The sequence below is a fragment of the Lepidothrix coronata genome, unplaced genomic scaffold (genome assembly GCF_001604755.1).
Source record: "Lepidothrix coronata isolate B3197 unplaced genomic scaffold, Lepidothrix_coronata-1.0 Scaffold136, whole genome shotgun sequence".
Taxonomy (NCBI): domain Eukaryota; kingdom Metazoa; phylum Chordata; class Aves; order Passeriformes; family Pipridae; genus Lepidothrix; species Lepidothrix coronata.
In genome coordinates, this window is record NW_016690316.1 from 1,916,063 (window position 1) to 1,942,069 (window position 26,007).

The 26,007-nt window shown below is 39.2% G+C and overlaps 1 protein-coding gene across 4 annotated transcripts in view; it reads left to right on the plus strand.

Annotated features, from left to right (window-relative positions):
- The window catches only part of DPYD (dihydropyrimidine dehydrogenase), a 336,847-nt gene that overhangs the window by 305,568 nt on the left and 5,272 nt on the right, over positions 1 to 26,007 (plus strand). For 3 of the 4 annotated variants that reach the window (XM_017827217.1, XM_017827219.1, XM_017827218.1), the window contains one exon: positions 16,348 to 16,491. In XM_017827217.1, the coding sequence (XP_017682706.1) occupies positions 16,348 to 16,491 (144 nt within the window). Of the gene's footprint in view, positions 1 to 9,857; positions 9,987 to 16,347; positions 16,492 to 26,007 lie in introns of those variants that run through there. The other variant, XR_001876800.1, reaches the window with a different exon arrangement.

Here is a 26,007-nt window from a genome sequence, read left to right on the forward strand (position 1 = left end):
GAAACCTGCTTTGCTTTGTCTTGCTGCAGGAGTATGTGCTTTTCCCAGCTTAAAAAAATAAGAAAGTCTTTTAAGACATACAAAAAATGCAGCACGAAACTCAGTGTCTGTATCTGGTTTTCATGGGGGATGCTTGAAAGGAATTAGACTGTTTTCCAGGGGAGACTTGTGGCACACTGTTTATGTATAAATTAACAACAATGAAAGTGGCAAATTAAAATTGCAACATCAATTTCATTCTTAGTTCTGCTTTGCATTTATATAGAAGGATTTATTACTACCTTCTACTAAGAGGTAAAAGAAAGGAAAGTGTGAAGTAGCAGCAGTTGTAATTATCTTCTGGAAAACTTCAGCTTGCAGAAAATGCTGCAGCATATCTGCTCAGGGACTGAAGTTGCTGTGAGCACACCAGGCCATCCTCCCTCCATTTTCTAGGCTGGATTTCTAGCATTTTCCAACAGAGAGCAGTTCAGCTGTAAGGTTCAACACACACTGAAGAAAAGATCTGTCTTCCATCTCAGGTGAAGCATTGACCTCCTGTATCACCTCCATTTTTTATTTTTTCTTTTTCTTCCATGCATGTGCTGGCAACAAGGAGTGTTGGTGGTGTGGAAGCCCTAGTTGGGACATCCTGGCACAGAATGGCAAACCAGTGCTTGGCTCTTTTCTTCAGCACCATCAGTACAAAGATCCTTTGTACCTTGTACCCTGGCTTAAACCCCAGGGAAAGACTGTACTCCATGACTCCATTCATTCCTTGCGCTTGCTGGATTTTCAGCAATACACTTTTTATAATACTGATGTATAAGGTGACTGAGTTGGCTTAGGGGCATGTCACAACTGTGGAACAAGCTCCCACAGGACCTAAGACGCAGACAGTGCCTTTGCCTTTCACCCTGTGACAGTAAAAGACACTTTTCCAGCTTTACCTTCTCTTTGTAGAAGTGTATCTATGTTGCTGCTTGCTTTTGTTTTTACAGGAAGGAAATTACTAAAATCTTACTAAAACCAAGCAGCCTGTCCCACACACAAAGAATGAGAATGAGAGAGCAGGTGAGCCATGCAAGATAGGTGGAGTTCATTAGTTAACAGACACTTGGGATATTTTAATGATGAAGGTGGCATAAAACCTTTGCAAGGGAAGACAACGATGTGAAACAAGTGTCCATTTTATCTCATTTCTTTTGTCTTCTGTAACAGAGACACTGAGAAGCAGGCTCAAGAAACCTAATTAAATACTGAAAGGAAATGAAAATTAGTTCACAGTTCTGTTCCCCAGACTGATTCTGTGAATATTCGATTTGTATTATTTTCAGAAAAAGGTAAGACATTATAACCCAAATTCTCAAGGTATTTCTCATTCTTGAAGAGACTAGGTGTCTGGGCTGGTCCTTAGATATGATCCATACTCCCAGTAGTGTCATTAGGATCTACCAAGTATTTCATGTATCTCAGATCAGTTTCATTGTTGTAAAAGAAGTCAGTGGACCCCCCAAATCTACTCATTTCTGTTGGGTAAATGTTTAAAGACTTTGAAGCAAAGTTTTCCTAAGGAATGAACAATTGATAGTAAATAATATCAAATAAGCTGAGTTCCCATGTAAGCAATAATCAACATTAACTTCTCAAAGGTGTTATTTCACTTAGAAAGCAGCTTGCTTTAAGACTGGGTTGAAGATACAGCTAATCCTAGTGTCATACTGGAATATTGCTTATTTTCTTGGATTTTAAAGCTGTATTTGTACTACTCCCATTTTTGCCAAAAAAAAGGAAAAAAGAGGGAAAAAAAGGAAAAAGAGGTGTTCTTAAATGTTAAAAAATACAGTGATAACTGTGATAAATAACTCCATACTACAACATACTTTTTATTGTTAGCTATAAGCCTTGTATCTCTAGTTCCAGAAAGTCCCTAATGGCAGAGGACAGCGTTTATTGAAATTAGTTGGATGTTACACTGTTTTACTTAATTCTGCCTGGGCACTGACATCAAAAGTGACTAGATTCCTATAGGCACCTAACTTCAGAAAGGAGAGATACGTCTGTACTTTCAAATTAAATGTGCCCAGGAATATTCCTAGGTGCTTAGGCCAGCTGGCACCAAGCAGCCTGTGCCAATGATCAGAAGCTGTTAGTCTCCTAAGCAGGTTGGCTGCAGGCAGGCTGCCTGCTGGGAATGGCTCCTGGAGCATGCTAACTTCCAAAGCCTCTCCAGGAATTGCCTGGGACACTGATAGTCAGCACAGGCCAAAAGCAGGCAAAAAAATATTTTAACATTTTGTTAGGATAGATGACAACATCCTTGTGCCCAGGAACATTCCCAGACACTTATTTACTGCTGTGGTTATAGCGAGTGTCTTGCTAAAGACTCTGAAGGAAAAAAAAAGACAGATAATGGCAGTATGTGAGTGGTGATGAAAGATGGACAGATGGACATAGAAATGAGCTTTATTAGATGTTAGTGAAATTGCACTCAGAAATAGATATCTAACAGCCTGGGGCTCCAAAATCAAGAAAAGCAGTGAGAATTTTTAGAAAATCTCCAGAAATATCTTCTAAGATCTATTAGAACGTAATGTAATATGATATAAATATATGACTAATACACACATTTTTATATGGTGTGACTAGTATATATGTATTATCCAAGTATGGGTGGTCTGAAAAAAATGATACCTCACTGTCTACCCCAACAGCTAACCCATGAGTTCACTGCATTCTAACAACTGAATTCAGTTTGTAGGTGGGATAAAGCTGCAGTGGTTCAAATGAGAGCACATTAAGAAGTAGTGCAGACGAACAGGTCAAATAGGAATAGGCTTGTAGAATAGGTTGATGCTGCAGACTGGTGTCCACACAGTATTCATTCCAGGTTTTTTACTATGTTCTAGCTCTAGTCTGGTCTTGTGGGCTAAATGCCCATTAGCAGCTGGAGCTCATTTTAGGTGCACTCCTGGAGCACATATTCAGCTTTCCTTTCATCCAAAATAAAATACAGTCTGTGCTCTCTGAGACTGTGCTGCCATAAGAAGCAAAGTGCAGTGGGGACAATCAGGAGATTCACTTCAAAGGTGTACTCCTGATCTAAACTAAAGCACGAATGCAGAGGCTCCTGGCGAGCTTACGCAGCAGCATGACAGCAACGCAGGGCACGATTAGCAACAGCCGAGGCCAGAGACAAGCCCTTAGCCACCCAGAAAAGAAAATGTTTGCACAGACAAGGAAAAAATTTGTGCAAACATAAATGCATTAGCACAAAGCAGAGAAGAAAAATCGACTGGTAATTGTCTCGCATGTGGGATTTTTTGCGTTGGCAAGAAGATTGTTTTGCAAAGCTTGCTTACAGTAGCAAAAAGAAATAATTCACCGCATCAGGAAAACAAACTGACTCAGAAAATGTATCTTTACACATAGCTGGCTTTCATGCACTACACAAGAGCAAAAATAAACTTTTGGTGCTGTTTGCAGAAGCGTGAACTTTAAACTAAGAGCAGCAGCACTAAATCAGAGAAGAGTTTGAGTGCCAGCTGGACAGTTACAACATCAATAAATACTAGACAACAGAGACTTTCTTGGCATTTTCTGGGAGTCTAAAATTGCTGACAAAAATGTACAGCATAATATTACATGATAGAACAATCAAAATATAAGCAGGACAATGTATATTACCAAGAAAAATTGAACAAATTAAAACACTAGGAAGTATAGATAACTCAAAAGTACTCTTCTTTTAACTAAATCAAGTGAATCAGTGAAGCACGTGATGAAACTGGGGCAAACAATTTATAAAAGCTACAAAAAGTCAGAAAACTTAGCTGAAATAGGTAGTAAGCTGTAAGACCCCCTGTAGCAAAATATTTAGATGGTGTTTTAAAGCTCTGAGATGTCTTCTAGGTAAAAAAAAAGCTGGAAATGGACACAGCGATGCAGCACTGAATTAATGGAATGATCTCAGCACTCAGAGAAAAAGCAGTAAGGCGAGTGAAAGTAAGGAGGGCATAAGTCTCGTTGCTGAGGTTTTGCAGAGCCACAGGTCAGATGGGCAGCAAACCAGCTGGAGAGAATATGGGAAGCTGTACATATCTATAGTCTTTTAGCAAGGCATTATACAGGTGGTAATATGCTTTTCATCTTAGAAAAGTAAAAGTATTTTTCAGTATTTTAATATTTCTGATGCAATATTAATATATTTGCAAATGTATTAGATATAAGAATTACAGGTTGTAACTACCTCAATATCTTTTGAGCATCCCTTAGTGTGGATACCGGTGGAAGAAAATGCAATTTAAGATCAAAACTGTGGTAGAAGAATGCCAGCAGTATGAGCAAGAAGAACTAATGAGGCTGGCTGAGATCACTGCCATAGCTGTGTAGATGCAGAAACAGAGCAGCAAAAGCTGTAGCTGATCATGATTACATTCTCATCTATCTGCTTGAAATGACCAAGGCAATAAATCTAAAATGAAATAAAATGAGATGAAATTGCATTTGACTCCTGGAGCACTGGGATAATTGCTGACCTCCTAAAGGCTATTACCTAGCTCCTAAAAAATAAAAACCGTGCAGGATAGACCCACACCTGAAAATGTCGGTTTGAAGATTAGTGGGATTCATAAACCATCTCACAATACCTTTCCACACTTTTCAGATCTGTACAGTCTCCTGAGGTGATTACTAAACAAAATCATGCTATGAATACAACTTACAGTTGTATTTGCTGCAATCTTCTCATATATAAAGAAGCTGGACAAAATATCCCAGAGCACAGCACTGCAGCATGTGAATGCCAAGGCCTTTATGTTGCACAAGGCAGAGCAGGGGAGGGACTACTGTTTGCATCCGGCATATTTAGGACACAGCTCCTCCAAAAAGGCTTGTAAATCCACCAGCAGAGTGTAGGAGCAGTTCAGCTGAGATATATTGGAGTAATGTGTTGAAGTGAAAACATCAATCCTTATGTTCCAAGGGGAGGAAACTATATGAGTACAAAGTGACCATCAGTTATTAGAAAGCATTTTATAAAGCCAAAATTAGCACCCTATCAGTAACCACAACCTGCAGTGTTGCACATTGCTCAACATCTGGAAAGCGATTGAGATGTACACCCCTGAGGTCTTAACCAGGCTGCTGTGCACAAAAAACAAGGCAACTGAACCAGGATGCCAGAATCTCAAAATAATAGAAATAGAGAAAATCAGGAGATTGAACTTAAGTATTATTTAATTTGAGTATTTTTCAGTTTGAGGCAGGGACTACAAAACAACTTCAAAAGAGTGTTTGAATGAGGCAAAAATTTAGTGGCCATCAATTTTTCACACTGACTATATGACCAAGGAGGAATCCTGTCATCTCCTGGAGTACTGCAACCTCACAGGTAAGTGGAGCTGTACAATGTGTGATCAAGTGACAGTCCCCAGATCACTGAGCAGAAATGCCACTGGGCGCCTGTGAGAGCTATTCTGGGACAGAACCCTCCATCCAAAAGGATGTCTGTGTACTAGGGAGCATCGAGCTGCACAGTTAGTTGCAGTACCGCTGGAGAAACATAGGCCTAACAGAAAGGAAAAACGTAAAAACTTGTTACACTCTAAAATAGTCTTTGAGGAAAAATAGAGCAGTGGACATGGTCTCAAACAGCAAATCTCAGCACCTAAACTTTGCCATATTAGTCACACTTACGTGGCTTGACAGTCGTTTTGCAGCATTTGCTGCAGATGGTGTGGTCAGGATGGGGCACTCTGGAAGTCCCACTACCAAACTGCATTTGGAAACGGTGGAGCCTGGGCTCATTCACTCATACAAATAACCTGGGAACAAATATCTATTCCACTTCTCATCACTGCTACCACTACCATTACCTTGCAACAAACTGAGTGGCAAAACTCAGTCAGGAACTGAAATTGCAAGACATCCTCCAATGGAAAAATGGGTCTGGCAGAATGTCCTTACAATAGCCTGGTGTTGTACAGGACCACTCACTGCATGTTCTCTGGAGGCAGGAAATGGCCCCAGCCTTCCTGAGGAGAAGCAGTGTGGTGACTGCTCCCACCTTTGTAAGCTGCTCAGACTGAAGCTCTCCTAGGAGCTTTATCCATTGGGATACACAGCACTTCTATAAAATATGGAAAACAAGAAAAAAAAAACCTTAAGCAGATAGATGACATGGATTATATATAATAATTTAAATTATGTCATCTGTGACCTTTAGAGCAGCAACACTGTTGTAGACAACATTAGTGTAGAGATGCTGCACTAAGTAGAAAATTTTGTTTCCCTTTCTGTCTTAATAGTTGAAATGGCCAGAGATGGCTGTTTTTAACTGCTGATTGAATCACTATAAATATCTGACATAACTTCAACAAGTTGAATTATGTCAAGAAATAAAAATAATTTTGTTTTTACGATTTAAATGAGGATGAGATTTTTAAATGTGGCAGATTTTTGAGTAGCGAAGCTCTGTAGTGCTTGTGTGATCACTCGTGTGAAGCGAGAGGTGTGTTATCTGGAACTGAGTGCAGAACAGCTGGAGACAGGACAGTTTTTTCAAACAACATAAAAAATGTGCACACTGTATACTCTGTTTTACCTTTTATTGGGCACCTGTAACTCCTGGGATGAGGTCAGGTGGAGCCAGGTGTGCACATCCAAGAAGAGTGGGTTGGTTGTGGTGATGAGCCGGTGAGAGATGGTCCCAGTACCCCCAGTCGCTGCACAGAGGCTTAACCTCAGTTAATGTAACTCCTTCCATGTTGAGCCATGCATAAAAGTCTTGTAGGATCAAGACAGGAGTTTCTTTGCATGTATCAATTACATGGTTTGTTGTGTCATGTCAGTCTGTTTGACCTGCAAAATAGCCCACAGTGACTACATAGTGTAAAGTGATATGTAAAGGAAAGGTTTATGTATCTGTAAGGAGCACATAACCACTGAAAAAGTGGATGGCCTATTTGAGCAGTATGTGATTGTGGTTATATTTAATAGCAGAGGGCAAGCTGAATGCATTTGCTTGCAAGCCTAACTGTGCATACAAATCAGTGAAGTCTTGCAGTAACAAGATGATCAGAACTCATTTTAAAGCTATTGTGGTAATTTAAAACAAGATAGTTTTTAAAAGTACAGTGATGTATGCCTGTGATCTGTATTTCTAATGATTTGCACGTTAGATTTTTGAAAATCAAATTATTCTTCTGATTGACTTGAGTGAAAATCTAATCAAATTAGCATTTTAGAATATTTGACCATTGTAATGCCATATTCAGAATATAATGATACTTTAGATACTTTAGCTGTTATAAAGACAGATAAATATGCAAGAGAGATGCTGTGAGGGACTTGGATTCTAATGAGAACTTTTCTGGTTTTCTACATTAGGGTTTTATATAGCGTCTGTTATTTTGGTACCTACATGTTGATGTCTCCTCACTACTTGATGGTGGGGTAAAAGCATTTATATCAGTTTAGTGAAGCTATTGCTTTTGTAATGTATTATTGATATTTCATTCATAAGATAATTTTGATATAATATTGATTTTAAAGAGTTTAGCAGTTACTTATTTCTTTTCAGATGTGTTTAAAAGTTTTAATAGCTTCAAATTATAAAATTCTTCAGCATCACTTTCCTTTAGTGGACCATTCTAATTTTGCCATCTGGCTATATTTTTTTTTTTCTTAATGTCATATGTTATGTGTTACTTTGTGACATTTTTTAAACTGTTGGAAGGCCTTAATCAAAGCAGAACACCCAAACTCTTTATAGGAGAGCATTCAGCATTTTCTCGTCCTACCTCCTGACAGCTGAAGGGAGTTCTGACTATCTAGGGGTGAAAGTATTTGCTGTTAATGCTAGAACTATTAGTATTATGACTCTTAGCATGCAATTTAGTGAGTTTAGGATATTGTGGTGATGATAAAAAGCATTGTATTATTGACTTTGAAGACTAAAAGGCAGTGGTGGTCTCCTTGGTCATAGCTGCAAGAGTTGACTAGAGCTCTTTTGTCTGCACTGAATACTTTACATTTAAATTAGGATTGTGTGAAGTAGAGATGGAAGGATTACTGTGTGTGAGAGATGAACAAGGGAAAGCATGTGCAGGAGGAGGATAAGTACTGTAGTTCATCTGCCATAAGAGATGGATTACAATGAATCTGAAGTGAAAGAAGGCTTACTTAGGAATTATTAGCAGTGGTTTGCATTTAAGTAGTCTATTAGTAGAATAATATATGTATAGGTATGTGATGTGTAATCTACCAGGGTAAAGTGGACTTTATTTCTAGATATATTGAAATTATACACTGTTTACAGTATAGGCAAGTTGGTTATAAATCTGGAGCTTCCATGCAAAAAAATGCATTAAAGCAAAAAGGCAGGATAAACAAAAATCAAAGCAAAACAAAAATCTGTAAAGGTTCCAGCAGATGGGAAAAGTGTATGCTCTTACCTCTTATGGAGGGTTTAACTGCTGAGAAGAAATACTTGATAAGAAAAACACACAACTGAAACACACACATAGCAATGGTGGAAAGGCACTTTCTTTGCATACAGCAGAAGCACTGGTTATTTTACCGAAGGTACCCAAAGCCTCACAGAGGCTTTCAAAACCTCAATTTCTTCCAGAGTCTGGAAGAGGTTGCCTCTCTGTGTAGTCTCCCATCCCCCGGGAGCATGGATTTCGCAGGCATTACTGATTATACTGTGCATATTTTATATGGCCATGGTGCATACATAGGGTTTCTGTGAGTAAGTACTGCAGGGAGTCTAGAGCTGTATTTCTACCAGGGCGATGCTGGATAAGAGTGTGAAAGAGCTAAGGCAGATGTAGATATGGTGCTTTTCACCTCCTCCTGCCCATGACGTGTAACTTGCGCTCAGGCTGCGTGGTAATGTCGGGTTACTCAAGGAGCTTTTGAACAGATTCAAATGGGTCATGTGGGAAGTTTAAATGCAGCTTCCTTGGGCCTCACAGTTCTAGAAACAGGATGAGGGTGCTCCTGGTACCTGACCCAGCTCATTTAGCACAAGCGGAATTAACAAATTCAGCTTAATACAGTTCTACTCACCTTGCTGGGTCAGCAGCATCTATGATTGACAGGTCGGTTGGTAACCACTAATGCATACTTTCTCAGAGTTGTAAGAAAAGATGTTTTTTCTCTTTTAATAGTCTAGCTAACATCTCTGAAATTTCTTTGAAAGGACCTAGAAAACAGACAATCTGGTACTGCTGGAGTCAATCTCCTCAGTACATATACTCCCAGAAGAGAATAGTTAAATCCAAAGAAACAGATTAGTTTAGCATTGGTCTCAACAGATCAGTTACCAGCCAGCTTGGAGAAAGTGGGTAAAACTATCTAACAATGGCATTTTTTCATGTGATCAGGTCATTTACACCACTGATAGAATAAGCACATAAACTGAATGTATAGTTATGTATACAAATGGTATATAGATACACATGAAAATGTGAATACTGATTTTTACTTATATACTAGTAAAAGTATGAATCTTGTTTGCACAAAGTTTTTTCCAAAGCTAAGGCTCAACTGATACTGATCCCTGTTTCCTAAACACATTTGAATACAGTTATATTTGCTTGCCTGCCAGATATTTGTTAATAGCCATTCTGCTGACATCTTCTTTATGCTGCTGCTTAGCTGACAGAATTTCATCTGCATAAATGGGTGGAAAGTCCTTCCCTCACGTGTCCAACAAACTGGAGACAAAGTGCCTGCCAACGTTTTAATTTCTTTTGCATGTTCTGGTTAGAGAGTGAGAAGAATGCTTTCACTCTACAGTGTCATGAATATGGTAATCTATGGAAATCACAGAAAGCAGGTACTTAAGTTAAGCACATACTGTACTACAGGAATCCCTGATGAATTCAAGTCTCTTCTGTTTAGAGAAGATGTTGTTGTCTATTAAGTGACAGACTGCCAGATGTTCATGAAGTAGCACAGTAATGTGTATCAGTATCTTCTTTTCTTCACCCCAGAAGGTAACATTTTCTTTATCATCTATGTCATCCTGGCTTTTGATTGTAAATGTCTAAGCTTGCTGCAAATATTAGCTCTTTTTTTGTTTTATTGATGAATATTTCATGACTTCAGTACATTTGTAGAATGTAAGTTTTTACTGCACTATAGTAAGCCTATAATCCTAAAACCTTTTCCCTCACTTGGTGTATATATCCTGCTAAAAACCAAATATTTGAGTTAGAACATGAAGAATAATCTGTTTGTGATTTGGAACTAGAAGAGAAAATTCTGGCAGTGTTAGAAAAATTATGAAAGAATAAATAATTGTTATTTTAAGTAATGTTTTATCTGCACATTCAACCATAGTACTGTACATCTCATGGTGAGGTCACTGCAGTATGTTCTCCTAGAATACACATTAGTGTTCCGTTTAGTCTCAGAATTACTGAAGGGCTGGGGGTTAGCTCAACCACTTTAAATAATCATGGTTTAAAGAGCAGGCAGAATAGTTGAGTTACTAAATGTGATGGTATATACACATGCAGAGTGGGCAACAGAGGTTACAGGAACAAGTATATGTGTAGTAATTGCAGATTACTGAGACAGTGCTGTTTACGAAGCAAATAAAAGTTCCAAGAAAAAAAATAAAAATAACTGAAAGGCAGAGTTCATTTTTTTCTGAATAATTGTTGTGTTCTGTCCTTTATTTTGAAGGCATTTCCACATCATTAAAGGCAGTGAACCCAGAAATGTCTTAGCTCTAAGAAACAGAGCCATGAGAATTCATGAACCCTTTGATACAAGGGACAAAATCCCTGTGGCTTCTTGCTAATGGAACTACAGCAGCTCCAGGGGCTGCAACAGCTGATATTGGCCCAAGAAACTCACTATCAGATGGAAACTGGTAGAATGAAGTATCCCATCCTCTCCATTACACATCTCCTGCCCCCATGCTGTGGGGAGGACTCCTGCAGGATTCCTTGCTGGAGGTGTTGACATGAACCCTAGTGCCATCTGGATGGCTCCTTCTTGCCATGGGCTCTTGCCATGCAGGGTATGGGACTGACACAGAGAAAAGCAGCTATTTAAGAGAATTTAGCTTTGAATGCCTGAAAGAATAAGAATGTCTAACAGAATAAGAATTCACATCTTTACTTTCTCCATTGCCATACATAGTTTTCATTAGTTAAGCAGTTTACCCGCGGGGAAAGCTTCTGCAAAATATTCTCTTCATATATAGATCTATGAATATGAAAATGTGTGTTATTTGCTGCCTTCAGAGGAACAAAATTCAGCTGCTGGCATTACTGTTAGGTTGGTTTTTTGTTGGGTGGTTTGTTTTTTTTTTCCCCAGAAGTAACACAAGCTACTTGACGTTGTCACAAGATTTCATTGTTGTTACTGGTGCTGCTCATTGGTACTGGAACCTTGTGTTTTCTTTCTCTTTGGAAATGTTGGAGTCATGTTTTGTTGTATTCTCTGAGAACAAGGAAGAAAGCAGATATGACTTCAGGAAACTTCAGTAATCTTTCTGTTGTTGTTCTTCTTGTTGCTCTTGTTGTTATTGTTGTTGTGTAGTTGCAACAGGGTGGAGGCAGACCACTGCATGGAAATTATTGCACAGTGTAAAATAAGAACATATTACATGTATTACATGTACATGCAGTATGTAATAAGGATTCTAGATATATGCAGCCATTTTAGCACATCTCCTTGACTAAGGAGAAGTCTTTCTTTCTGCAGACCTTCTCCCTGGTCTCCTGGATCAGGGATTCCTGAGGGCAGTGAAGGTTGAAGCAAAGAAGGTGTTCCCTATCTGAGCTTCCTCTGCAACCTCTGTTGCAAGGTTCCTTTTTTCATTCAGTAGTGGGCCCCCAATTTCTCTACTGTTCCTTTTGTCATTAATGTAATAATGTTTTCCCAGAGGCACTTCCACCATTGCTGATGGGCTTGGCCTTGGCCAGTGGCAGGCCCATCTTGGAGCCAGCTGTCCTTGGCTCAGCCAGATATAGGAGAAGCTTCTAGCCACTTCTCACAGACGCCACCCCTGTAGCCCCCCCACCATCAAAACCTTGCCATGAAAACTCAATACACTGTGCCAGCTGAAATCTGTGTCTTCTAACAGTAGATGGCATCCAGCCCCTTAGTAGCAGACAGGTCCCAGATAAGCAACCCATGACTTCATCATGGAGACATATGTGGCTTTTCCCAGAGTAAGGAGCAGATCAGTTTCCAAGTTAGAAATAAAGTCTGGGTCATCTGACGCATATTGCATTGCCCTATTCACCAGCCTGTTCCACTGGTTAGGTTGCTTGCTGGTGTGCCCATAAAAATTGCATCAATCTGAAGTGCAGGATTCTTTCTACTTTTTGCCATTAGGAAACAAGAATCTTTTTTAGTTCATAATATGCTCAATTACCTTTAGATTGATCCATGAATAAATTATAATCAAAACAGACTTGCTCACCTTAAAGCTCTCTGGCTTAAGGTTTCATTGTTGATTCATTAAGTTGTCAGTTCTCTATTGGCAGAGTAATGCTTTTTTATATCTGAATAGAGACAGTTTTAGTGGAAGTTACTGTTATCTTTAAATGAGCAGGATTTAGCGTTTTTGGTAAGAACAAATTCATCAATGATGAATCCCTGGAGAAACTACTGAAACAAAAATCACAATGTTGCTGAAGATTTATACAGTTCATCAGTTAAAAGGCAGCTTTTGGAAGTGAAGGGCGAGGGAGGATTTGGATTTTTGCTTTCTTTCTGTAAAATACTCCAGCAAGATATGTCAAGCTTCCAGTTTTGTGATAATGCAATTATAAACAATGAAATAATTCCACTTAATGTATTTATTTTGGCTCCATTCTTGATGTTATCCCTCCAGTAGAAACACATTAAATTATGTCTATATAGAGACAGATGGATACAAATAATGCAGCTATAGACATCACTGATACAGATATATAAGTAGATGAGAATTATCTAATTACTCTGCTTGTTGCAGTCTTCTAAGGACTTGCTATGCTCCACATATTCATATTAGTTGTGGTTTTTTCCTAGGCAGATGTTGATATAACAAAGATATCATGTATGGAGAGTTTAGTGACATTGGATTATCTGGAAATTTAAAAAAAAAAAGTACTATATAAAGATTTCAAAAGCAAACAGAGTTAAACACACCAAGCTCTGTGCTTGTGCTTTCATTGGGAATTTTGTTATTAAATCCCCCATGTGCTTAGGAAGATATCCCCTACAATGATTAGAGGTGATTTAATTTTAAAATCTCTTAAATATCCTTTTCTCCCACAGTTATTTCAATGTCTCCACATTTTCTGTATCCAGTAACATATTTCATTAAAATATCGTTTGCCATTTCATATGGCCTTTGACTGCAAGATGTTTGAAAACACAGCTCCAAACAATAAGCACTCTCCTCTGCATTCCCTGTGTCTGTGCATTACTCATACGGGGGAACCATCAATAAGTCCTTCCTAAGCTCCTGAGGCTACATTTTCATGTATTATTTATTGCTATAGAAAAGATTGTTGGTTTTCAGCGTTGTTTGATGAAATTTGGCTTGGCTGCTTGTGAACTACTAGACTCCAAATAACCAGGCCATTTGTATGGGCACACAGTGTGTGAAGTCAGTGGAAGCTCATTGTGTATGCCCCAGCCTGGACCAAGACCTACATGTTTCCTTAATTATTTTAAATTCCATTTTACCAAATTCTTGACAGAAAAACAGCAGTGCACAGCAAATATGAAAGTTGGACAACAGTTTTCTAGATTAATCATATTTTCTTTTATTTTTTAAAAATACAGATTATACAGTTTAATTTAGCTGAACACGTCATTACAAATCATCTGAATTATGGAACTGGTGGCATTACACACTCTTCGAAATGTCTGCTGTACATTCCAGATAGCAGATATGTTAGATGTAAAAATCTACTTCAACTTACAACTTTGAAAATTAGTAAACCTTTGTAATTCGCTCTTCACCTATACACAAAAATGAATTCTTCTTCCACACTCTTCCTTAGATCATCTATTTCACTTCAGTATACCCAGTGTTTCTGTCAGTAGAAATTAGGAGATTGGGCATATATTAAGATAACAGAAAAGTATTTATTAAGAAAAGATTTGGCTGTTCTTCCTGAAGATGATCTTCAATCAGTCAAGCCATGAACAACTGTCTCCTCTCTCTACTACTTCAGTTAAAACATCAGCAAAATTAGCTTTGCTACTTACTCTCTAAGTCAGCAATCCAATTCCTGGCCAGACAGGAAAGAATCCAACAATGCTTTGTCATCAGGTCTCCTCCCCTCTCAAGTCAAAGTTGTTGGCATCAGCACATAAATTATGGAGAGGAAATAGTTTCTCAGTGACACAGCTACTACTTATTCATAGCCAAAAATGTATTTCTAGTTGATTTGGCCTAGTAGACATACCAGAACACTTTTTAGCAAAATTTGTGGTTTTTTGATTTTTGCTAAAAGTTTTAGGCTTTCTAAAAGTCTTGTAAAGAATTGAGTTTACATGTTTGTGCTTTAGAGCCTATTGATTAGAATGAAATTAAACAAATTCTTCCTTCTGCTCATTTTGCCTTATAAAATAATCCTGGTTTTGCTGTCTTATTTGACTTTAGTATGTAAGGCCGCTTCCTTACTTCTGTTTGGAGTAATTCATAAAGCCTTATTTTAAGACATCCAAGAACAATTCTCATATGGCAACTGCACAGAAAGGAAAGTTTGTTTGATGTCTGTAAGGAAGCCCTTGAACATGACATGCAGGAACCAAATTCTCATTGAACAGACACAATAAGAGCCCATGGACAATGGGGAAACTTGGGCTACACCTACCTTTGGGACAGATGGGGTCTGCAATATCCCTCACAGTTCTGGCCTTGCATTTGCCCAGACTGAGGCTTTGTCTCATGGTTCAGTTCCAGCCTGCAGGAGGGCACCTCCTCCGGGGAGCTCCAGGAGACTGCAAGGCTCATGCTGACTTGCTGTTAAAAATGTGTTGAGGCCACAAACCAACTCTTGGAAGCAGGGAAGCATTTCAAGGACCTCACCCTCTGGCTGTATGCTCAGAGTGCCAAAAACTGAACAGCCAAGAAAGCTTTTGTTTGTCATAGCAAGAAGCCTGAGGTCCCAGGGTTGGGTACTGTGGCTGACGGAGCTCATCAAGGAATTTTTCTCCTAAGGATTAGCAGAAGGGCAGGGTAACCTCTTCTGGATTTACTTCATTTTAAAAAATAATAATTTGTAAATTTTTAAATAATTTGGGGTTTAAAATTCACATTGAAATTCCCTCTTAAAAAATTGATGACTGCGGCAGTACTGTATCTTGTTCGATATGCTCTTTGAGGTTGTATTATTAGCGTGAATTAATGCTAGCAGCTGCCGAGGCTGTGTATCCCCTGTTACTACCTGCTGGTTTCTGCAGTACTGTAGCTTCTGAACAGGGTTTAGTTAGGTGGATAAAATACTTTTGCAGAATAAGAAACTAGTTTCAGGGGAGGAAGGGCATGATCTATTGCATCAAGTAAAAATCCATTTTTTTACCATTTTTCGCTCACTGAACTCTGTGATCGTGGCACACTACAGTTGTCCATATCTCTGCTAGGTAAGCAAAGGGACTTTTTCTGTCAGGAAGCGGAGTGTTTTATGAATCCTTAACCAGCTCTTTCATGTTCTTGGGTGAGACATGAGTTTTGCAATTCAGTGAAATCTTCCTCTAGAGTTTGCTTAATTGGGTTCAAGGATTAAATGTTGCAGAAAAGATTGCAAGTGGGACATGGAGGTAAATTAGGAGATTATAATGTGTTTCAGTTCATTTGGTGTTTGTTAACCTTACTTTTTGACAGGTCAAGACAGCCTTCTATTATCAGACTGCAAAATACATGTTTATAAGCTTTTAAAAATATGTACTGATATATTCAGATATCAATACAAGTAATCTTAAATACTGGCAGAACCCTTCTAAGTAAACTGATAGTTTTCTGATACCTTACCACATAGTATAAAATAAAATAGAAATAAAGTTACACATTTGAATTATTTAACATGATACATTTTTATATACAAGCAAGTATGCAATGGGGATATAATAGATTGTGGGATGCTGACCTGCAATTCAGCTATTTTTCTGCTGTGGGATATTAATATTTTAATATTCAGTATATATTTTCAAGTCAGATCCCAGTGTTCATATTTGATTTTTATTCACTTCTCACTCTGGTGCAGTCTTGCTGTTTTCAATTTCAACTTCCTGAATAAGAAGCAAGTCACGGTCAGCATGGACTTAGGGTTTCACCTGTGGGATCAGAGTCGCCTTTTTACTACCCCCACTCACTAAGCATAATCATTTTTGTTTCAGAAACTACCCAGTTTTGGGCCTTACCTGGAACAACGCAAAAAAATAATAGCTGAGAACAAGATTAAACTGAAGGCACAGAACATGACTGCTGTGCTTCCCGAGAAAAAGCATTTCATTCCAAAGAAGCCCATTCCAGGAATCAAGGTAACAAAAATATATGCTTATGCATAGGAAATGATCGGCCATCAGGCAGTTGACATGCACAGTCATTTCTGGCAGCTTGAGTTGGTTATTACTGCTTTTAAGCTAGTTAGAGGGCATCAAAGACAACTGTTTATGCAGACTTTCTAGCTTTTAACCAAAATCAATGAGAAATGATTTCTGATGTACATGTATAGGTATTTCTCTAATGTCATTTTTCAAAATGAAGATATTCAGGCAATGGAACAGTAATTGCAGAACGAGCGGGGGTAATGCCTTGAAGAGCAAAGCAGAATTGTTTACAATTTCTTTCAGTTTGAATGCTACAGTATGAGCTGTTTTGCATGATACCTTTTGATTACTTTCAATGTGCTAAATGCCTCCATCCCTCATGTAGGATCAATGGAAAAGGTTGGTGTTCAGTACATATAAAAGCTGTGTCATAGGTTTTCAGACTGAACTTTTAAAGCTGGAGAATGTTTGTCTAAGTAGCTGATCCACTGTCTACAATGAGTAAATGTCAAGGCAGAAATAAAACCTGTGACCCCTATCTACTGCATAATATATACATTGAAGCTTTTCTCTTCCCTTAGTTAGCCAATAAATATCAGTAAAATGAAACGGCATAAGCTAATTATTCTAGGTGTTCACTTCAGAGCTGACTTAAACTTCAAGTCTGAATAGAAAAAATAAGTGAGCAATTTATTATTTTTCTTTTTAAATTGTGATTCTCATGTAGACCCTTTTATAAAGCAATTTGAAAATTATGTCTGTTAATTTGTTGACTGTTTTGCTCATATATGGGAGAATATCAGATATCTACGGGTAGGTAACTTTCCCTGTATGATCACACCTGTAAGAATTCTTGCAAAAATAAGGTCAAACATAAAATACAATATGAACAGTACTCAAAATAACACATAATTACCAAGAGAATTTTGCAGTTTACCAGTATATCCAGTATTCCAAGCTAACTGGTAGAATGGCAAAACCAGCCAAGGAGAAATTTTGAATCATCTTCCTGTTTAAATTAAATAGTTTGCCACATCTATAGACCTCTCTCAGATTTCTGGACTGCTTATTTTGGTTTATGTCACGCTTTTGAAAATCACTCCCCTCCTCTTGTGCTGAGGTTCCCTTCTGTATGTATACAACAAGTTCCAAAGAACAGCAATCTACTCTTTTTTTTGATGAGCATTTTCAAAGCCTGCTTGACCTCCGAGGTTTCATGATTCTGTTCTCTTTGCAGGGAGAGAGTATTGATGTAGGGAAAAAGAAAAAGAAGAAGCAAGAGCCAATAACTGCATTTTCAATGAGACAGCTTGCTTCTGAAAACAGCAGAAAACCAAAAAACTGATACCATCCAAAAGCAAATAAACCGAATGAAGGAAAAAGTTTAGCAAGAGGGAAAAACAGACATAAAGACTTGAAAAAAACATAAATAAAAAGTTGAGGTCAATAATTTATCAAGCCTAACTCCAAGTACAAAAGCAAAAAAGATCCAAGTAGTAGGAGATAGATTAAAAAAAAGAAAAGAGGCCCTTCTGCAGGGAAGAGGAAAATGAATTCCCCCAAATACAAACTTTTGTTTAAAAGATATTGAATACTTTTGAGCGGTGTCTGAGGAGCTTCTCAGCCACTGAAATCAGGTTAGCCTCTTTTTCACACCTTTGGTTAAATGAAACTGAAGCAATTAGAAGAGGATAGGCGTCGCCAAAGCTGATTCGTGACAGCCTTCCAGTCTGAACATCTCTTTAATATTTTAACCATAATGAGAAAAACAGTAGCAAGAGAGGTTGTACTGTGTTTGCGTGGCAAGGTTTTGGTGTAGTGGTGGGACTACAGGGGTGGTTTCTCTGAGAAGCTGCTGGGAGCTTCCCCAGTGTCCGACAAAGCCAAGGGCAGCTGGCTTCAAGACGGACCCGCCACTGGCCAAGCCCAAGCCCATTAGCAATGGTGGTAGTGCCTCTGGGATAACATATTTTAAAAGGAGGGAAAAAACCAGCAACTTCAGTCGAAGAGAGGAGTGAGAATATGGCCTTGTCAGGGATCTGCTTGGCAGAGAACCATGAAATAAAGCCCTGGAGGAAAGAGAGGTAATATTCAAGGATCACCTCTCCCAAGCTCAGGAGCAATGCATCCCAACAAAGAGGAAGTCAGGGAAAAATGCTATGAGGCCCTGAACAAACTCAGACACAAAAAGGAAGCCTTCAGAGGGCCACCAAGATGACCAGAGAGCTGGAGCACCTCTCCTATGCAGACAGGCTGAGAGCTGGAGCTGTTCATCCTGGAAAAGAAAAGGCTCTGGGAAGACAGAGACCCTTCCAGTACCTAAAGGGGCTGCAAGAGAACTGTAGCGGAACTTTTTACAGGGGCATGTGGGGACAGGACAAGGGGGAATGGCTTTAAACTGAAAGAAGGCAGGCTTAGATTGGATATTAGGAAGAAATTCCTATGAGAGCGGTGAGGCACTGGAACAGCTTTCTCAGAGAAGTTGTGGATGCCCCATCCCTGGGAGTGCTCAAGACCAACATGGCCTGCTGGAAGGTGTCCCTGCCCGTGGCAGGGGGGTTGGAACTGGATGACCTTTGAGGTCCCTTCCAACACAAACTGGTCTGTGATTCTAGGTGATAGGAACATCTCTGTAGACCCCAAGGTCAGTGAAGAAGGAGGGGGAGGAGGTGCTCCAGGTGACAGAGCAGAGATTCCCCTACAGCCTGTGGAGCAGATATCCTCCTGCAGCCTGAAAGAAGAATGTGACCTCGTGGGAAACCTGCACTGGGGCAGGCTCCTGGTAGGACTTGTGACCCCATGGAGAGAGGAGCCCACGATGGAGCAGTTTTGCTGGCATAACTTGCAGCCCTGTGGAAGGGACCCATGCTGGAGCAGTCTGTTCCTGAAAGACTGCACTCTGTGGGAGAGACTCACACTGGAGCAGTTCATGAAAAACTGCAGCCTGTGGGACGGATTCGGGAGGGACCCCACTCTGGAGCAGGGAAAGAATGTGAAGAGTCCTCCCTGTGAGGAGGAAGGAAAGGCAGAGACAATGTGAAGCCAACTGCAACACCTTCTAACCCTAACCAATTCCCCTGCACCACCAAGTGGGGAGGAGGTAGAGAATTTAGGAGTATAAGTTGAGCCCAGGAAGAAGAAAGCGGTGGGGGGAAGGTGTTTCATTATTTGGTTTTATATCTCATATATATACTCTGATATGATTGGCAATAAATTAAACTAACCAAGTCCAGTCTCTTTTGCCTGACACAATAACTGGTGAGTGATCTCTCCCTGTCCTTGTCTCGGCCCATGAGACTTTCAGTATATTTTTTTGTCCCTGTCCTGCTGAGGAGGGGAGTGATAGAGCAGCTTTGGTGGATACCTGATGTGCAGACGGGGTCAGTTCACCACAGATGCCCTCTAAGAAATAGGAAAATACCTGGGTTTTGGTTAAAGTAGGGAATTTGCCACTACAAAGGGAGGTTTTAATAAAGTTGATTATTAATAGATCCATCTATTATTATATAGTAGTGAAAATCTGCCAGGAGGATTCAGAATATTCATTAATGAAGCTGAGTGAAGCTTAATGAAAAAAGGTGACTTATCTTATACCCTTCCCTGATCAGGAATTCTCCATGGAGAGAGGCAAAGGAACTTGGACTTAAGTGATTTATTTGTAACTGTCCAAGAAATGTTCACATTTAGAATTACAAATCCCAGACCATCTTCAAGTAGTTCTGTCTTGGCTGACCCTCTAGACAGAAAGAATAACATATTCACTAACTGAATATGTTAGTTCAGACTAGGATATTGGGAGTAGTCATGGTCAGTACCTGGTTCTCATAGGTAGTCCCAGCTTACCTCTGGCTCTCTGGAGCAGTGAAGTGACATGCTTGAAAGCTGATGGGACCTGAGAGATAGGTGCCCTTGAAAGAGGTATGACCCCTGCATTGGCTGCTTGTGTTTTTGGAGGGTTGGTGCAAATTTCATGATTCCCCCCCCAAGTTTCCTAATCTGCCTAATCAGCTGTTGGGTTGGTGATATGTAAATTCCAACATTTTTGTAAATTCCACATGCTGTCAAATTGCCTTTTTTTTTTTTTTAGTCAGTTTAAAAACCCTCTGCGATTATCCAAAATATAACTTATTTTTGAATCTCTTTTCCCATGGCTGTTCTCTTTATTTTCTCTATTTTTCAATATTATTTGAAACTGCATGCTTTGATGTTCAGCAGAGTTGTTTATTCTTTTCTCACTTGTCTGTAATATCGGAATTTCTGCCATATGTGGATATGTGCCTTGGATATTTTCTTTTCAGTTGCAGTTTTGTACAGCTCCCACAGATGGATTTACCTATTTCAGGTTACCTCCTTATTACTTTAATTTCTTTCCTTATATGTTCTTGTGTTTTCTTCCTAATAATTTAGTTCTTTTGCCTTAAGGGCCTATACCACAATATTCAGTCACCATTTATCTGCTTATTTCTTCCTTTTTTTACTCCACAAGTCTTGCTGTAGAGATTGCCTTGTTTAGTAGTTCAAACATTCTGGCATAGCTCTGTTTGTCAGCTTAGCTAGGGTGTGACATGGTGTTCCACCTGTTGGAAAAATATCCACAGAGATCCTCAAGCTTTAATTCCTCGTGTTTGATCTAGTTCAAGTAAACTTTAGTCTTCAGATATGGGCAGAAATCCTAGAGTCCAAACTTCCTCTTTCCCTCCCCACTCTGACTGTGGCAGGAGGACTGCCTCAAGTAGCTCTGCAGTAGAATAGAATAGGAATTAGAATAGAATAGAATAGAACAGAATAGAATAGAATAGAAAAAATCATTTCAGTTGGAAAGGACCAACTGCCTGACCACTTCAGGACTGACCAAAAGATAAAGCATGTTATTAAGGGCATTTTCCAAATGCCTCTTAAGCACTAACAGGCTTGGGGCTTCAACCACCTCTCTAGGAAGCATGTGCATGACCACCCTCTCAGTAAAGAAGTGCTTCCTAATGTCCAGTCTGAACCTCTCCAGCACAGCTTTGAACCATTCCTACATGACCTATTGCTGTATACCAGGGAGAAAAGATCATCAGCTCGCTTTCTATTTCCTCCACTCAGGAAGCTGTAGAGGGCAGTGAGGTCACCCCTCAGCCTCCTTTTCTCCAAACTAGACAAGTCCAAAGTCCTTCGCTGCTCCTCACGGGATGTTCCTGCCCTTTCACCAGCTTTGTTGCCCTCCTCTAGATGCATTCAAGTACCTTCACATCCTCCTGAAATGGTGGGGGACCCAGAACTGTACACAGCACTCAAGGTGAGGCCACAGCACTGCTGTACAGAGTTGGACAGTCACCTCTTTTGAGTGGCTGTTTGTGCTGTGTTTGCTGCACCCTAGGTTGTGGTTTGCCCTCTGGGCTGTCCGGGCACACCACTGGCTCACAATGCACCTGCTGCCCACCAGAACCCTCACATCCCTTTCAGCAGGGCTGCACTCCAGTCACTCCTCTCCTAATTTATACTTCTGCCCAGCGTTTCTCCATCCTAGGTGCAGAATCTGGCATTTGGGCTTGTTAAATTTCTTCCCATTAATCATTGCCCAGTGCTCCAGGGCACTGTGCTTCTGTGGTTGAAACTGGAATGACTTTGTATTCCATATCATGGCTGATTAATTATAACAACAGCACTGCAGTAGTTATGGTGCTATTTTCTATCTTAACATCTTGCTAGTTTGCTTGCCTCTGGTCAGGACAGCACACCAAGCAGAAGGTTCCGTGAGCTGTCAATAGTGTCTCCTGCTGTGTTTTCTTTTGCAGATTTTTTTTATCTGGAATGTATCTGTTGGCAAGATCAGCAAAAGTTATTTACTTTGATAAGATGTTTGTCAAGCTGCATTTTTTCACCGTGATAGTATCTCTTCATCTAGTTTTTTAAAATACCTACAAGTTTCTTGGATTTTCTTCAATTTAAATTAAAATTTGTACCAACTCTGCACTCTTCTGGTTCAAATCTTTTCCTGAAAGACACTCAAACATGTTAAACAACATCATATCTAAACCAGAAAATTGAGATGCTTTGTTCCGTTAATATTTTACATTTTCTGAACATTGGTCATTGTATTCCACATCTTTATTTTTTGCTCTGTTTTTGCTCTTTAACCAATTTGCAATCCCAGTTCATGACTACTTAATTTCAGAGCTCTGTTGTGTCACAGGCTCCTATCAGAGGCCTAGTCAAACATAAAAATTACTGGGGTTTTTGTTTTTTGAGTAGGTTTTTTTTTTATTTGAAAGACCTCACAGTCTTCATAAAGAATTGTGATAGATTCACAAGGCATAATTTTCATTGCAGAAACCTTATTAAATAATAACATAAAAGTTCATCTAAGCATTCAGACAACACTCTCAGCCACATGGTGTGATTTTTGGAATTTTCCTGTGCACAGACAGGAATTGCATTTGATGATGTGGGTCCCTTCCAACTCAGGATAGCCTATGATTCTATGAGTTATTTTGTAAGTCCCACTTTAGCTGGTACCGCAACTGATTTACTGAAAACAAGGCTTAGAGGTCCCTAAATCTCAGAGCACCTTTTTTAAGTATTGGCAAAGTATCTGTAATCTTTCAACGTAAAGTTAGTTTTAATCAGATTACATATTTTTGTTAGCTGCTTTACTGTAAATTGACCTTGGTCATGTACCCTCAGATTCTGGTGACTTTTTCTTCTATAATCCATCATTTTGTTTCTAACATTTCTTCTTTTCATCTCTCTCCCTCTGTCAGTACCTCATCTTTATTACGGAAAAAGACCATGTGGAAGACAGGTACCTCCCTAATGTGTGTTCCCTTTGAACTTGCTATGTGAGGTGCAGTACCTGCACTGTGTATGGCTTTCTAATGAAAGGCCTGTGATGTTCATCATCTCTAGAGCACAGTGGGGTCTTATATGAAAAGGTCTTGCATGAAGATGGACACAGCAGGTCTACAAGGAGCCAGAGCTCAATCATGAATTGTATTTACAAACATGGGTTTACTAATATGATGGCTAATGAAAAGCTAATCACCATAAAATGTTTGATACCTTTAGATTAAAATGCAGCTATTATAGCATTGCAAAAATAATATCCTACTGAACAGATCTGCTCCTTGTGTATACTCAAAATCACATCTACCTAGCTTGGTGACAAAAAGAATAATTTTTCTGTACTCATTAGTAACACAAAACTAATGGATTCTGCTCTGATTCTCTCCATAGCAACTGAATTCCCTGACAGTTCCAGTTGCAGGACTACATTCCTGTCCTGTAGTTTTGTTAAGAAGTTAAGTAATTTCTTAACTTCTTTTGTTAAGAAGTTCAGTACAGTTTTGTTAAGAAGAGCAGGACAGCACAGCAGTAATTAAAAGGAGCACTCCATGACTCCATGTCGTTGCCATCTCAAAGGTGCAGCTTAGGACAAAATTTAACTTCCATCTTTTTCTTTATTTTTTTTTTTTTTTAGTTGCTGCTGGTAATGCATAAGCCAGAAAGAACACGACTTTCAGAACCTGGCTCCTGTTTGCAGGTCTGGCAGTTGGCAAAAAAAAAAAAAAAAAAAAAAAAATTAGTCTGTAAACATTGCACATTTGATCTGGAGGCCATTGAGATATATCAAGTGTGGAATCCCATAGTGCCATTTTAGACAGTTGCTTTTTGGAGTGAAACCACTTTAAACAGTGAAAGCTGATTATTTCTTGCTGCACTGTTTATTTTGTTCCAAACATTTATGTTTTTATGGAAACAAGAAGCCCTGAGATGCTGTAAAAGAGTGCACCTGCAGAACATCTTTTAAGTACCATTGCTTTTTTAGTCAATAATGTCTTGAAACTTTGCAAATGAATGAAGATACAGTTTTTGCTTGAGAGAAAAAAGTGATTAAAAGACACAACAGCAAAGAGAGTAAATCAGCAGTAAGTCATTGACACAGTCTTTTGAAATCACTTTCAGGCCTCTAAAATGCCATCATCCTCCCTATTTGGGATTCTAAGTCCCCAAAAGTGTATTTTTGTAAGCTGTGAGAAGTGAGACTTAGTTACAAATTCAGAAATCACCATGCTTTATGCATTGTTTTTGTTATTCCTTTTGTGAGTTTGTAGGTGGAAAATCAACTTTGATTATGTTGTTGCAAGCAAGCACTTCCTGAGCTATCTAATGGTATCCTAAACTTTGGATTGCCTCCCCTGTGTCCTCCAGCTGCTTCCCTGGAAGGCCGTTAACCACCTCACTCCTTTCCCATTTAAAAAGCCTTTTCTAATTTCCAGCTTTGCATTTATTCATGGCTGGCTTATAATTGTGTGTTCTTGTGCCAACATTGTCATTTAACTTAAATAGGTCTTTCCCCTCCCTGATGTATATATAGACATCATATTCTTGCTCTGCCTTCATCTTCCTAGGCTAAACATCTTGTAAGGTTTTTTTTGCCTTCTCTCACAAGCAAGGCCCTCCATTTCATGATTATTTGAGTAGCCCATCTCTGCAACCTGCTTGAGCTCTGTGGGTTTTGTTAACATCCAAACAATATTTAAAGAATACAGATGTGAATCCAGAACCTCCCTGAGAAAATTGCTTATGCTATTAAACGTATGCTTTTACAGACTGAAAAGCCCTTCACTGTCAGGAATCTCCCCATGTTGATACTTTTGCAACATGGGCAGGCAGTGGAAAGCTTCTTCGTTGCATGTTGCGCAGATTTTACATCGTTTCTTTAAATTCTTCAGTACACAGATCATCACTTGCAGGAGACATGCGTTTTTGACAGTGGAACGTTTGGGAGGTATATACACACAAGAGAGGATACTTAGTATTGCTGGGGGCAGTAGATCACACAAAGATGTGAATTTTGAAACCTATAGCAGGTTCAAAAGGTGGGACTTGTCAACAGACAAGCCTACATGAGAGTTTAGAAAGCTGGATCTGAATTCTACTACTACAATATTTCAACTGACACAGAAGACTGCAGACACCTGAGAACTGTAGCAACCTGAAAACTGCTGCAAATCCAGTAAATCTATGAACATTTCTGAGTAAGAAGTGGAACCGAAAAGACAGGGATATGAGCAGTTCCTAGGAGATCACATTTGATTTAGTTACTGTAGCTCATCAGTGGAGTCACAGTAAAGGGCTGCATGTTCAAGTCTTGTTCTAGTAAAATGTATTAGTTGAAACACTTTCATAGTAGTTAATTGACCTTTTACAGTAGTTTAAGCAAACAGATTTTACTTCAAATTTGCAATGAATTTGGACCATGCACATAATCAGCTCACACAGCTCTACTGATGAGTGCTAACTCATTAAGCTGTGATAACTTGCTCACAGTCATCTGTCCACGCTCATCACGCTGCCTTTAGCAATGTGCCATAGCTGTTTTATGCTGGAAGAGCATTAATGTTCTCTGCATGTTGCTGAGAAGAACTGGAAGGCTTTTAGCATTGAATGAGTGCAACCAAGGTATTTCACATGTCAGCAACTCAGGGGGTTGGCAGAGAGAAAACATTTGAGTGTTTTTGG